The 14,448-nt window shown below is 46.5% G+C and overlaps 1 protein-coding gene across 2 annotated transcripts in view; it reads left to right on the forward strand.

Moving 5' to 3' along the window:
• The window catches only part of LOC119728259 (dynein heavy chain 2, axonemal-like), a 105,967-nt gene that overhangs the window by 54,453 nt on the left and 37,066 nt on the right, over positions 1–14,448 (forward strand). For both annotated transcript variants that reach the window (XM_038200417.1, XM_038200416.1), the window contains 3 exons: positions 8,954–9,061; positions 9,260–9,465; positions 12,034–12,163. In XM_038200417.1, coding sequence (XP_038056345.1) covers positions 8,954–9,061; positions 9,260–9,465; positions 12,034–12,163 — 444 coding nt within the window. The remainder of the gene's footprint in view (positions 1–8,953; positions 9,062–9,259; positions 9,466–12,033; positions 12,164–14,448) is intronic.

The following is a 14,448-nucleotide window of genomic DNA, read 5'->3' on the forward strand; positions in this document are numbered from 1 at the left end:
CAACAGTTCACAACAGTTCGGTTTTACATGAATTTGTAAATAAAACAATTGGCAGATTGGCGGCAAGGCCATGTTCAGACACTGTTTTAGCTAAAACGATAAACGTTAAAACGGTCACTCACCATGAAAGGCCCTTCGTAAAAATAAAGCTACAGAGTGTCCAAACATCGTTTTAAGTATAGCAAGTTTTAATAACCGGAAGTGGTTTATCTCAGTTTCTAAGGTAACAGAACAATCTCGGCAAGAACCGCGCGCTGAAAAGAGCCTTCACTCTTCCATTTTTACAGTTCGCTACATTTGGTCTGAGCCTCTCACCGTCGTGATGTGTGTTGCCGTGTTTTGTCATCGTAGCCTTGGCCGGTCATATAGCTCGGCATGTGGTGAACATGACGACAGTCCCACTAGTCCATCGTGGCAATTTCCTCATTTTTTTGAAGCATCGTACATCGGCCTTAAATCATTTGTGTTTACATTTTGGGGGCCACTTTCTGCACCTTTCGTGGTGCAGAAACATACAATTCTGTTTAAAAAGTTGTTTGAAAACCAGCGTTCAAAACCACATGTCATTGAACAGACCATATATTTTGTTTGGCCTAATGACAACAGACATCTGAAAACGCACAATTCAACAAGGTGAATAATGTGCAGTTAAGATTATTTGAACGATTTATTCGACAAGACAATTTCAAAAATTTGATGAAGGTTTTTACCATTGAATTTATGTTGTTTTCATGTCGGGCCATTTTAGAGTGGCAGAAATATATTCAACCAGGCTTTGCCATGCCCGCTACGTGGGGAGAGGCGGCTTTGCTGCCTGAGCGCCCACTTTATAGTAGAGTGCCCGCTTAGTGGTCGAGCAACTCGTGAATGCACACATGGTCGTATTTTACTATACTCTTGAGGACAATGCTTTGTGTTTCCCTTTGTCCATGTAATATAGGCCTAACACTCTCCCATAGCCTAAGTGCACAAAATTACTACAGAGGACCGGTTCCAACAAAAGACACATTTCCGGATGACTGAAAGGATCTGTTGTTCTCCCCTTGTGAGTTGGTCCTTGGGGGTAATGTAGAACATGAACATATGGAAAACATTTGTTTATGGTTTAAATCAAGGAGTCTACATCACTCTACTTACCTGTAGAGCGAATACTACATATGCATTGTTCCCTATGCCGGCAGGCAATTCGCTAAGAGTTTTACATACAATAGCGCCCTCACGTGTCCTACCCACGACGCCCTGTGACATGCGCACTACGTTAGCGTCCTCTTTTTCTCTTAGCCGCAGGCGAGGTATAATGTGGAATTTCAATCGACCTGAATTTCACTATTTTATTGGTACCTCTTTTGCTTGGAGAAAGCTATTTCGAAGAAATAAAGAGAAAGTGTTTATTGTAGAGTTGTTCTAGTGAAGTATTTGAGTGAAAGTGAAGTAAGAAATGAGTAAATCTAGGAAGTTGGGGAGGACTGGGTGTGTCGATAATGGAGGGACGTACATCCCACCAGACAAGCCCGAGTTCTCGGGGGACTGCACCGGTGATGGTACGTCACTGCGGCAGCAGTCCCCTAGTCGGCCCTTTCAGCCACTGCCGGCTGTCGGAGCTGACGGACCCGTTGACCAAGCGGGGGGCCGTACAACCCCACCGTCTTCGGTCAATATTCACAGGTCCGCCCAACTGAAGGGGAAACGCACCGGCAAGACAAGGAAATTGTCTGACGCCGGGGCAGTACCCAAAAAGGGACGTACGGCAAAAGGTGGCCCCGCTACGGGGCGCACCGTGCCTGTCCCTGGCCCGTCTACGGGGCACACGCAGCCGGAGGAAGTACTCCTCCATGGCTCAGTGCACCCAGGCCCACCCAGCCCCGTGATTACCACGATGCCTGGGGATGGGCTGTTATATGGCCGGTTAATCGACCGTACAGCACCCGCCTATGTTACCGGCGTGGGGGCGCTGTCGGCCGCCTGGGCTATTGATAGCGTAGAGCCGAATCCCTGGGATTCCCCCAGAGCGTTAACGCTACGCTCGGAGGGCCATGCCTCTACATCGGATTTTATTCGTTGTTCGGGCATCCCCGTGTCCCCGCAATCCTCGGCAACTACTCGGAGTCGTTCTTCAAAAAAGAAAAAAATCGAAAAAGAACCGCCGTTCTCGCCGTTCTTCGACGAGTTCTAGTGAGTCATCCGATCAATCACACCGTGGGAAACGCCACAAGGGTGGCGACCCGATTTCACGCGATGATTTTTTTGAGGCTTTTCACTCCCTCGCGGCCTCATTGTCGGGCCGACAGGGAGACTACGTTCACAGCTGGATGACTCCGGGCCAAAGGGACATACCGCACACGGTTAGCCGTGCGCCAGAGTCCCCTCCAGAATTACAGCCCCCACCCGCCAGTCATCACGGCCGGCCGTGGTGGGGTGACTACAGACCAGCGGACAATGCCGTGCACGGAGAGCCGTGCACCGGCGTCACCGCCCGGTATTAGTTTACACCCATCGGTGTCACTAGAGTCCGAGCGGGGCTCGATACCGTGATGGCGCTGCTTCGCCCCCGGGGCCTGGTTCCCATTCCCCGGTGACAACTCGCCCCCGTACTCTGACAACTCGGCGGACGAGAGCGAGCTAAACCGAAAAAAAAAAAAAAAAAAAAAAAAAAAAAATTCCGCTTGGTCCAACGGGATATGATCAGAGTTCTGAATCTTCCTGCTGGGACCAAACCTCCTCCTCCTCCTGAACGTCAGTCATTCAAGAAGAGATCGGGACCAACGACAGAACCGGTCCGGGCGTTTCCCACAATGCCCCTGGACCGCGTGTGCGTTGACCACATCGATGGGATAATGCACGCAAAGACATGGAGTGCCTATGCTAAGCGCGTAGACTCGTATTATCATTTTCCCCCCAGGGGATTTTGAGAAATATTTCTCAACTCCAGTCCTGCCGGACTCGGCCATTGACAAACTCGCCGCTGACCGAGGGACAGCTTCATCCAAAGTTCCTTTTTACGGACAAGACCCGTGGAAAACTGGAGGATGTCACCCGTAGAATGGACTCGGCGGCACGCATGGGTATGCGTGCGACGTCCTTTCTTCTTCTCCTATCAGAGTACCTGGCACTGGGATATGAAGAAGATTCGGTGATACCAGCCGACATGATGGTGGCTGCTCTCCATTGCCTCGATCGCGGCCTGTGCTCCACTCTCGACCAGTTTGCTAGAGTGTCGACCTTAGCAACATCGTCACGCCGCGCCAATGTGCTAGATGCGCTTTTCCTCCCGTCACCGGGAGCTCGTAAGCGTCTCGACGAACTTCTGCTTTCAGGCCCGGACTTATTTTCTGGTAAGTTCCAGGAGGCCATGGAGGCCGAAGCAAAGCGCCTCAAGGCCACTGAGAGAATTAATCTCAAGAAACCGGCCGAGTTGAAAACTGCGGACAAGACAAAGAAACAACCTTCTTTTGTCATTCCCTGACGCCGCCCGGTCAGGGCGGCCCGTGGTGGATTTCGTGGGCGCGCCAATAAGACGGTGGGCCCGCGTTATTCACAACCACATACCGAACAACGGCGTCCCCAGTCGGGACGCGGCTTCCGGGCGCCCACTACCCGGTACACCGGGGCGTGGCGCAAGTGACTTATGCGTCTCCGAACGGCCTCCCGTTCGTGGGGTCCTGGGTGCAGGTGACTTCCGACCGGTGGGTCCTCGAAACGATCAGCAGAAGTTACGCGCTCGAGTTTACGAGGACCCCCCCCCCATCGGACATGCTTATTCGGACAACGCCCATACCGCCCGACACAGCAAAACGCTGCTCCCTCGAGGAGGAGATCGACGCCCTCCTTCTAAAGAGAGCAGTTCGTGTTGTCCCCCAAGGGGGGACCAGGGCAGGTTTCATGTCAACCTTCTTCTTGGCCCCCAAGAAGGAGACCGGCGTGTGGCGTCCAATATTGAACTTAAAACCCCTCAACAAGTTCATACGTCCGAAACGTTTCCGCATGGAAACGTTACGGACATTCTCGAATCGATCATCACGCCCGCGTGGGCGGCCAGTATAGACTTGAAAGATGCGTATTTTCACGTACCGATCAGGCCGGAGCACCGCAAATTCCTACGTTTCCAATACAAACATATACTGTACGAATTTGTGGTGCTCCCGTTCGGGCTATCCACTTCTCCGCAGGTGTTCACCCGGATCGTGAAGACGATCGGGGCGGCACTGTGGCGACGAGGGATCATGATATTCATGTACCTTGACGATTGGCTAGTAGTGGGTCGTTCTCGAGGGGAGACGGAAGCGGCGCTCCAACTAACGTGGCACCTTGCTACCGACCTGGGATTTCTCATCAACACCAAGAAATCCCACCCAGTCCCCTCTCAGGTTCCCACCTTTCTAGGTGCATCCCTCGATCTTCGCAGGGGACTGGCCCGTCCATCGGAGGACCGCCTGCTGAACCTTCGGCAGTGCGTGTCCCTCTTCCTCCTGACGGTAGTGGCTCCGGCCCGAGCCTGGCTCAGGCTGTTGGGCCTTATGGCCAGTCTGGTGGACTTAGTGGATTTTTTGCAGGCTGAGGATGAGGCCAATTCACCTTCACCTGCTGTCTTTCTACAGACCCCGCTGGCACCCGATCGACCATCCGGTGCCCACTACGTCTTGGCTAGTCCCCCACCTTCGTTGTTGGCTAGTCGAGGCCAATATAATCCAGGGCCGCGTTTTCCGCCCGCCCCGCCCGTCGGTACTTATCACAACCGACGCGTCAGGGTACAGCTGGGGGCCTACCCTCCACCCGCGACAGGTCGCGGGCGTGTGGGGCCCCGCACATCAATCATCCCACATCAACGTCCTGGAAATGCTGGCAGTCACCAACGCACTAAAACATTTCCAGTCGGACGTCAGAGGGCAAGCAGTCCTGGTACGATGCGACAACGCCACAGTGGTGGCATACATCAATCACCAGGGTGGCACTCGGTCAGGCCATCTGTGTGCACTAACGTGGGATCTCACCCTCTGGTGCATACATCACGGGATAGCACTGTCGGCAGTACACATCCCGGGGGAAGAGAACATCACAGCCGACGCTCTCTCCGGAGGCTGGATCGCCCCGACAGAGTGGTCACTGCTCCCACAGGTGGCTCAGTCGATCTTCCGACTAATCGACCGGCTGCATGTGGACCTATTCGCGTCGCGAATGAAAATCAGCTACCGATCTACTGCGCGAGGGACCCAGATCCCAACGCGTGGCAGACCGATGCACTGTCGGTGCGGTGGGACGGCCTACTGGACTACGCCTTCCCACCCATCTCCCTCGTTTCTCGAGTGCTGACCAAGATCGAGCAGGAGGATTGCCGAATTCTCCTCATAGCCTGTTCTGGCCCCGCCAGCCGTGGTTTTCCCCGGCTCGGCCGACTCTTGGTTCACCGCCTGGTAATTCTACCGAGGAGGGCCGATCTCCTTTATCAGCCCAGCTCGGGAATCAGTCACCAGGCTCCGGGGGATCTTCACCTGACGTGCTGGGTATTGTCACGCGATCCCTCTGCTCAGCAGGCCTTTCGCGACGAGCTGCAACAATTGCAGCTCAGTCCCGTAGAGCCTCAACCAGAAAGGTGTACGATAGCCGACTACGCCATTTCTTAAATGGTGTAGACAGCAATCCATTCATCCCCCCAATACTTCTGTAGGGGAAGTGGGGGATTTCCTCCTATACCTTTTTAACAGTGGGCTCACGACGGCCACAGTCAAAAATTATCGATCGGCCGTTGCCGTGATCCATCAGGGATTTTCGGACGGTTCCTCCGTTTCCGGCAACCCTGCAATTACCCAACTGATCAAGGGGATGTTTAATACTCGTCCCCCAGTACGCACATTAATCCCATCTTGGGACCTCTTCAGTGTATTATCTACACTTGCGAAGGCTCCCTTTGAACCAATGAATTGCTCAACTTTGTTACAACTCTCCATCAAAGTAGCTTTTCTATTGGCTGTCGCTACGTCCCGACGACGTGGTGAACTACACTCGTTATCGATGCAGACAGGACACATCCGGTGGGAACCGGGGGGTGTCCGCCTGATCCCTACGGCCGGTTTTCTCGCAGAGAACCAGTCGCAGACCTTTACGCCCCCGGACATCTTTGTCCCGGACATCAAGTCTTTTTCGAACGAGACAAATGACAAACTTTGGTGCCAGTTCGAGCACTTAAGTGGTATGTCAACCGTACGAAGTCACTTCGTACGGGACACGAAAAATTGTTCATCACGACGACCCCGCCCCATGGGCCGGCGTCCCGCGATACAATCACTCGCTGGATCGTGACAGCTATCCGGTCCGTACCGGGCGGCTGGCTAGCGACCCAGGGACCCATTCGAGCGCATGAGGTCAGGGGAGTGTCCACCTCGTGGGCCTTTTTTAAGGGTGTCCCCCTAGGTGACATCGTCAAGGTAGCCTGCTGGAAGAACCCTAACACGTTCTCCGAATGCTACCTGAAGGATGTCCTCCAGGTAGATGGCAAGGCTGGAAGAGAAGTGCTGCTGGCGGCCAGTCGAGCCTCACGGAAGCACTAACGGGTGAGCATATAAATATACATATATATTTGTATGGGCATTAAGTTTAATTAGGTGTACCTATCATGGGTTCATCCCCATAATGGTTACACCCCCTGACTGTTTGCGCACGAGCTCTTTGGGTTCCCCTTACGAGGTGAAACCTGGAGCGTCTGGGGTGTAGGTTTTTTGGTTTGGTGTTGTTTGCCTTTGGACACGCCTCATGTCCTACACCCCTGTAGACATACGGTAATTTGCGTATACCCACCGCCTTACTCGGTGCGAGTCTATGCATATGTAGTATTCGCTCTACAGGTAAGTAGAGTGATGTAGACTCCCCCCCCCCACAGTAGTGTGGTTGGGGTCTACGAGCGAATACTTACCTGTAGATCACCCCTCCCTCCTTCCCCACTATACTCGATTCCTTGAGTGCTTACGCAAGTAACGCTTGAGAAAAAGAGGACGCTAACGTAGTGCGCATGTCACAGGGCGTCGTGGGTAGGACACGTGAGGGCGCTATTGTATGTAAAACTCTTAGCGAATTGCCTGCCGGCATAGGGAACAATGCATATGTAGTATTCGCTCTACAGGTAAGTATTCGCTCGTAGACCCCAACCACACTACTGTGGGGGGGGGGGGGATTTTCTTTTGTTCCTGTTCCCTTTTCCTTTGTTTGTTCTTCAACATTTTTGCAACAGCTCTCATTGGCAGTCCTTCTGATTTGGAAATCACAGGTGTGTGGAAAATGGCACACCTGGATTTTTCTAGGCGTGTGGTTTTTCTGGGGGTGTGATTTTCTTGGTGTGTGATCTGTGGTCCAGGAAAATTCAGGCGTGCAATTATTCACACTTCTCGGGAAGCTTTTAGGTGTGCGATGACGTGGGGGTGCGATCGCACGCTCGATTTATCGAGGTGTGTTGCACTTGTGTGTCCTAGATTTACACCATAAACAAGTGCACACACTCAAGTGTGTATTTGCCTACAATCAGGGATCCCTTATTGTCCCTTTTTTGTTTGTACTTTTACTTTTTAGGAAGACCTCCCATATGTTTTGTACACGAATCAAAAGTGGGGACCTCTCGAGAATTGGGGACCCTATCGTCCTCTATTGTTTAACGTCCCCTATTGAATACAGAAACAAACTCATACACACCCAGGTTTGTATATGGTGTAAATGTGTGTTCCGCATCATCAATCTTTTGTTCATACCGTTGATTTTGTACACCTTTTCTGATGGAGGTCGTCGTCGATTTGATTCCTGTCCTCAATTTCTTGATGATGCTTCACATTTCGTCACCGACACCACGAAGTAACACCCATCTACATACCAGTAAAAACTAGCAATCGGAGAAAACGGCTTCTAAAGTTGCACGCCTTCTAAAACAACACTTTGCGTCAAAACGACAGAGTATTTTCAGTTGGGTTTCTCGTTGTGGACACTTGATGAATTGAATTTATTAAATATGCTGTTTTTCACCCGTTTGTGTATTAAATAAACAAGAAAATGAGAGAAAAAAGATGAGTGTTAGTTCGTGAAACCGAAAAGGTTGCGAAACTGTAAATTTTCATTTTCACGAAGTAACACTCTTCAATGTATTCAACACGAGGAAAGTGCAACTTCAGGTCAGCGCGCGCGCGCTCGCTCATACAACTTATTACAAGAAGAGAGTTACTTCGTGAAAACGTTTTTGCTCACTTATGAGCAGAGTGCGCGCCATGCATTGCAATGGTAAATGGAACTTGAGTGTTACTTCGTGAAAACGAAAATTGTCACTTTTGCGCAAAAGTTGCCATGGATACTTAGCGTAATTATTAAAGTAAAGCTCTTGAAGCTTTGAAACTTCGTGCAATGGTAGGCCTTGATGAATAATGTTTAATAATCAAAAAAACTGAAAATCAAAAAAAAATATGGTTTAACACGGTAGAGTGTTACTTCGTGGTGTCGGTGACGATTTGTGTCCTCGATTTACACCATAAACATGCACACACATATACCTTTTCTTCTTTTTAGTATAGTGGTGATGTATGTGTAACACATTTGTAAACCTGTGTATGCAGTCTTATTCTTGGGGAAGTTTGGTTTGATAGTTAGTTGTTAAGGCCACACACTTAAATTCTACACACTCCGTAAAATACTTAGTTGCCTAGTCAGGCTTTGGAAGCTTACCAGAATGTCACATCATGACTTTAACATGCCTTTAATTCTATCATTATCATTATGTATACTCACAAGTGTGTATTTGCCTGCAGTTTGGGACCACCTATTGTCTCTCTTTTGTTTGTACTTTTTAGGAAGCCCTCCCATATGTTTTGTACGCATCAACAAATTGGGGACCTTCGGGAATTGGGGACCCTATTGTCCTCTATTGTTCAACGTCCCCTATTGAATGCAGAAACAAACTCAATGCCATCTACTATTTTTTTATATTAAGGTCAGACAGATGCATCACAAGTTCTCTTCAGAAGGATGGGTATTGGACCAAAGTAGCATCTTTGCTCAGGTTGATGCCTTTGTTCAGCGTTGCAAGGATTTACTTGAGGTACATGTAAGCTTCAACTTTATGCAACTTTAAATGGGAATTGATCATAAAATTGATGATTTGCACTTTACATGTAAGTCCACAATGAAGCTGTTTATTGATTCACATGGTATTTTTATTTGTCAAATAAAGACTTGTTCATAATAAATTAGCCCAATGCATGTTTTTTATTTACCTCTTTATTTGTCATATGTGTAGGTTTGTGAATGCCAAATTCATTTTGCTCGTTGGGAAGATGGTAACAAGACTCCACTCCCCTGTTTTGCTGGCCAGAGAGGTCCGGAGATCACACGCAGTCTACTAGAGATAGAGAGTGCTTTTGAGGCAAACCTGGCTGTTATGAGCGGTGTCAGGAAGACAATTCTGGACGTTAAGGCAACCACGTGGCATGATGATTATAACAGGTGTGTCCATCTCATATCAATTTCTTTTTATTCCAAGATCTTTTTTGTTGAAGCTTTTTTTTCAAACAGCACTTACATGTACAGTCGACTCTCGTTATTACAAGGTTCTCAGGTCTTTAAACATATTAATGTGAGATGCATAATTAGTGGAAAGCAGGCAGTCTTGCCCAATTTCTGTCACTGGCATTGACTCTCCATGGCAAACTCTTGGTGGCACCGGCGCACTGCATTGTGAAACGTCCGAATTATTAGTCTATGTTCTTTTGTCGGATCCACCATTCCACTTTCTGATTCATATTCCACATCCCGATTCCATATTCCCATTCCATATTCCCATACCACAGTCCCATTCCACATTCTCATTCCACATTCCATAACCCTATTCAACATTCCACCGTGACTGTGTATACAACTGTCTCTACTTTCACCGGTTTACTTATCCTGTCCAATGAGGAATGCGAGTGTCTTCTCTTCACCATTCCTTGCAGAATAAGTGTCGAGCACCACAGGCTAGACATGTGGCAAAAAAATGAGCCCGGACAGACCTTGCCTTGGGTTGTCCCTCACAATCAGCCAGGGTCGTCTTTCTTCCCTGGTCAACAATGTAATTTTCCAGCTCTGCCATAGTGGCTGTGTCCGTGGGTTAACTCCACACAACAGTGGCTTCCTAATGCTACGCAGCAGATGTTTCATCAACTTTAGGGAAATCCTTCTACCCCATGACAACTTTGGCTTCCTTCGCCAACGAGTCCGATTGTTTGGGACAGTAATTCTGGCGAGGGTGCGAATTTGGACTCCGTAAGTATCAGAACGGAATGATTGGAGATAGGTGATGAAACCGAATCGGATTCTCATAATCAACAGGTATTCCAGTGATATATAAAGTTCTTTCCTGGTGGGAAGACCTGCTTTCAAATAAATTGGGACATGATGTGTTCAAAGAAGAGACTCAATCCAAGAACCAGTGGGACAGAAACCACATTTCAAGGCTCAGGAATTACCAAGTCAGGTAAAGGTATCCTTCAAGGAAGCTTGAGCGTCTTTGGTTACCCAAGATGACAAGCTTAAAGATTCTGATAATCACCTGCTGAAAGCAGCTTTTCCTTTTACCCATCTCTTTGATGCTTTGGTGGATCCATCTTGCCCAGAGGAGACTGTCGATACCAGTCTGGTTAAATCTCAAGCCACTGATACTGCTTTGGTCTGCAAGCCAGAGTCTGGCTCTTTCAAGACAGCATGCCTTTGATGAGCTGCTTGACAAAAGATTTAAAGCCATTGATGAGCCATCTTTTTGGTGGAAATTTAGGCAGAGACTGTAGCATTCACTGCAAGGCCATACAGGGGAATATATTTTCTCCTTATTGTTCTGCGGCACATAGGCCAGTTCCAAGTGTTGTTTTGGCCCGTTATCTGGCAAATCCAAAACTATGTGTCTTTTCAGCGTTGGAGGTGAACATTCATCATACACGACTGCTTAGACGCCTAAATAACCAGCAATTTACCGGGGTGTTTTTATCGTTTGGGAAACCCCATCATCCAGTAATTTCACCTACTATTGCAAGATGGCTAAGAATAGTGATGGTATCAGCAGGAATAGATTTTGCTGACAGCAGACTGGTCATCAGTGAATGCCTTTAGCAAGTTTTATTTAAGTGAGATGTCAGTGAAATTTACATGGTGAGTCTCAACGAGGACGAAATATAATTTCCAATTATGTAAGGGTTCTTATAATTGGAATTGTATGAGGCCGAGGAGGAGAGACTCACCTCCCTCCCTTGGTTCCTCAGTTCTCTTCAGCCTCCTACCCATCTTGAGTCCTCAGCCAGGACCAATACCTTAAATGTACAAAGAGACATGCTTCAATGGTTTCTTGGGGGCTTGATACCCTGCGTGCTTGGGGTTACTTGGTTTTTTTTTTATGAATGAAGGACTGATCCAATTTCTTCTAATGTAAGTTCCCTTACATAATTTGAAGTTGTATGTGGGCAATATCACACTAATGGGCCCAAAAGTGTGACACCCATTTCCTTACAGTGTGTCTGTCCATTTTACATACCGGTAAGTGTCACACAAAAAAAGATGCCTGTTATTTTCTCCCCTGCAAAAAGATAACATCTTTTGTCTTGTCTTTTCCTAGTCACTTTCAACTTAGCAAGGTATAGGAAAAAAAACAGAAGAAAATACTAGCTCATCTTTTACCCTCAATATGCAACATCCATAAACTCATCTAATTGGCCCATTAGTGTGGAATTGCCCATGTATGGTTCCACAATAAAGTACAAATGTATCTTCATTTGTGGCAAGAGGTAATAATGTCTATTGAAAACAAACAGTTTTATAAGGATGACAACAGTTTCTATACATCATAAGCACAATTGTTAGGATGGATGAATAATTGCAGTAGACTTTATTGGTGGCAATAACTCATTTGCGAGTTGTCAACTGAGGTAGCATTAGTTGCATTTGGAGCAGTTCAGAGAATATATCTGGAGAATTAAAAAAAAAATTCTGACTGACTGACTTAGAAAGCTAATATGTTAAATTAATGTGTCCACTGATTTGGAGCAGGTTCCGAACAGGCATCAAAGATTTAGAGGTCATGATGCAAAATGTCATCTCTACTGCGTTTGAGACCATCAACACAGTTGAACAAGGAGTGGAGTTACTGGATGCATTTCAACATCTGTCATCGAGAGAGGTATGTTATAAACTAGACCAGGAAGTTATTTGCACCAGAAATGCTACTCATTCAAGAGGGGATTAACATGTGTTCAACTAGGCATCAAACTGGTCACTATCAGTGGATTGTATCTACCAATTTTACTGGGGGATGGGAACACCAACACCTTGGCATAAAATACTGAAGTTCACTTGCTAGCAAAAATACCAATGTTCCAAATTGTAATTGCAGATGCAGCTTTCCTCCTGATAGGCAAACATTACAAAGTTGAATTGTGATTAGAAATGTGATTCATTAACGTCATACCCTCTCTTGGGTTGCATATGACAGGATCAAAGACCACAGAGATTATTTGGAACTCTAAAAGGTGGACTGAAACACAAGGTCGTTGTCATAAAAGTAGGCAAGTTTGAAGGAGAACCTAATAAAAGTTTACCATCGACTCCCGTTAGTACAAAATCCACGGGACCTGGTCAAAATGTTTTCCGAATTTCGTATTATCCGATGCAATAATTTCCAACCCATTGTTCTTTTTTGTGTTAGCTCTTTGAACGTGCATGATGTTTGTATGTGTAATCAAAATGAAATGGAACATCGTATTGGGTGTGTAGTACTATAAAAAAATTAATAAAAAAATTGTAAAAAAATTATGTAAAATGTATGGTACATATATTGTATGTAAAATAAAAAAAACCCAAATAATACAAGTTCATGAAAACTTCAAGAGTAGAAGACAGAGTATGTATAAATGACCAGCCGGAATGTGACCACTGAATCAACCGGGACCATGTTGTTCCATTTAAGTTAACTCTTCTACACAAATTGTGTCATGGAGAGACATTTCTAATTTATTTCTATACATGTACCGGTACCTTTTGTCTTTCAATGATTAATTTTAGTAGTCTCCACGGCAAAAATTACGTCTGAGAGACCTTCAGACCTTGGTTCGTTTCTACATAAAATTGTCAGGTACTCGTCCTAAATCCAAACTTGTTTGCTTGCTTGGCAATGGTACCAGCTGTTCAGAAAGTGCCTTAACATCTGACAAAATGTTCATCACGGAAGCAATGTGAGCTTTTTATGGCTTGCACTATATTTTACCCACAATCCTGTGCATACTGTCTGCATAATGCAGTGACTAGGTGATCAGTGTCTTCCCAGTAGTTGCCTTTTTAAAATATACGAGATGGGAAGGGCTGATATCTTCCTATCGGTGCATGTTGCGAAGGTCATGTTTGGATTATGAATTCACAAGAAGCATTTCTGTGGTATGGGCAGTGGCGTAACTGGGGTGAAACATCTGGGGGGGGGGGCACCTGGGAGTGCGCACATTTGTTCAAGGGGGCACTGAAACTAGAAAGTAATTGAACTGCGGCTTGCCTTTTTGGTTTTTTTGGACTGATTATGGACGTAAATGCTACACCTGTTATACCTTTTGAAACACAAACCACAGGGATATACCAAATCTTACCAATAAAAATTAAAACAACTGGAATTTTCTGTTGTGCTTTCTTGAAAAGGTAGATACAAACTCATCCAGGTCGATTATCTTGGCTCTTTGTGGATGGATGGCAAGCACTGCTACTGAGGACAGCTTTTGTCAGACTCGCAAATCGAGAATCAAAAAATCTGCTAGACCCTGTGGTACGGTCACGCGCATGACCTAGCAGATTTTTTGATTCTCGATTCTTCGATTTTATATCTAGTCACCCTGACTGATGCACGCGCATGCGTATAAGCACACAACAACCACAAAACAGACATAACAGCGGCATTGGATGATACTTCATAAAAAGCCATGGAAATCATCAATATTTTTCATATTTTCGTAACTGTTGTTCTGTTTCAAGTCGATCATTTGCTTCGTGAATGTCTGGTGCAAGGTATGAGGTATAGATTTCATGTCATCTGGGTTGGAATAACAGGGGAAAGGACCATTTTTGTGGAGTCTGTTTTTTTAGGGACTCCGCCAGTTTGAAACAACGGATACAACATAGCTTGCACTCAAGGGCAATTCCAACTTCACTCACGTTACATTTATATGCCACGAGGCTACTTTGACCTCTCCCTGCTTCAAAAGTATTTGATCAAGCTGAATCAAACCAGCCATACAACAACCTTGGGGTAAGGGCTACTCAAAATGGAAAGAAAAATTAAATCCATTGTTATTTAAAATTAGGCCTAATTGTTGGTCGTCGCTCACGTTACAAAAAAAGGATATGGAAAATTGTCCTGCAATGTTGTTGTTACAGTCTCCTCAAACTGTTTTCTACAACACATAAGTAACATTATTTTACCTTTCA

Source organism: Patiria miniata, unplaced genomic scaffold, assembly GCF_015706575.1.
Source record: "Patiria miniata isolate m_02_andy unplaced genomic scaffold, ASM1570657v1 HiC_scaffold_20, whole genome shotgun sequence".
NCBI lineage: Eukaryota > Metazoa > Echinodermata > Asteroidea > Valvatida > Asterinidae > Patiria > Patiria miniata.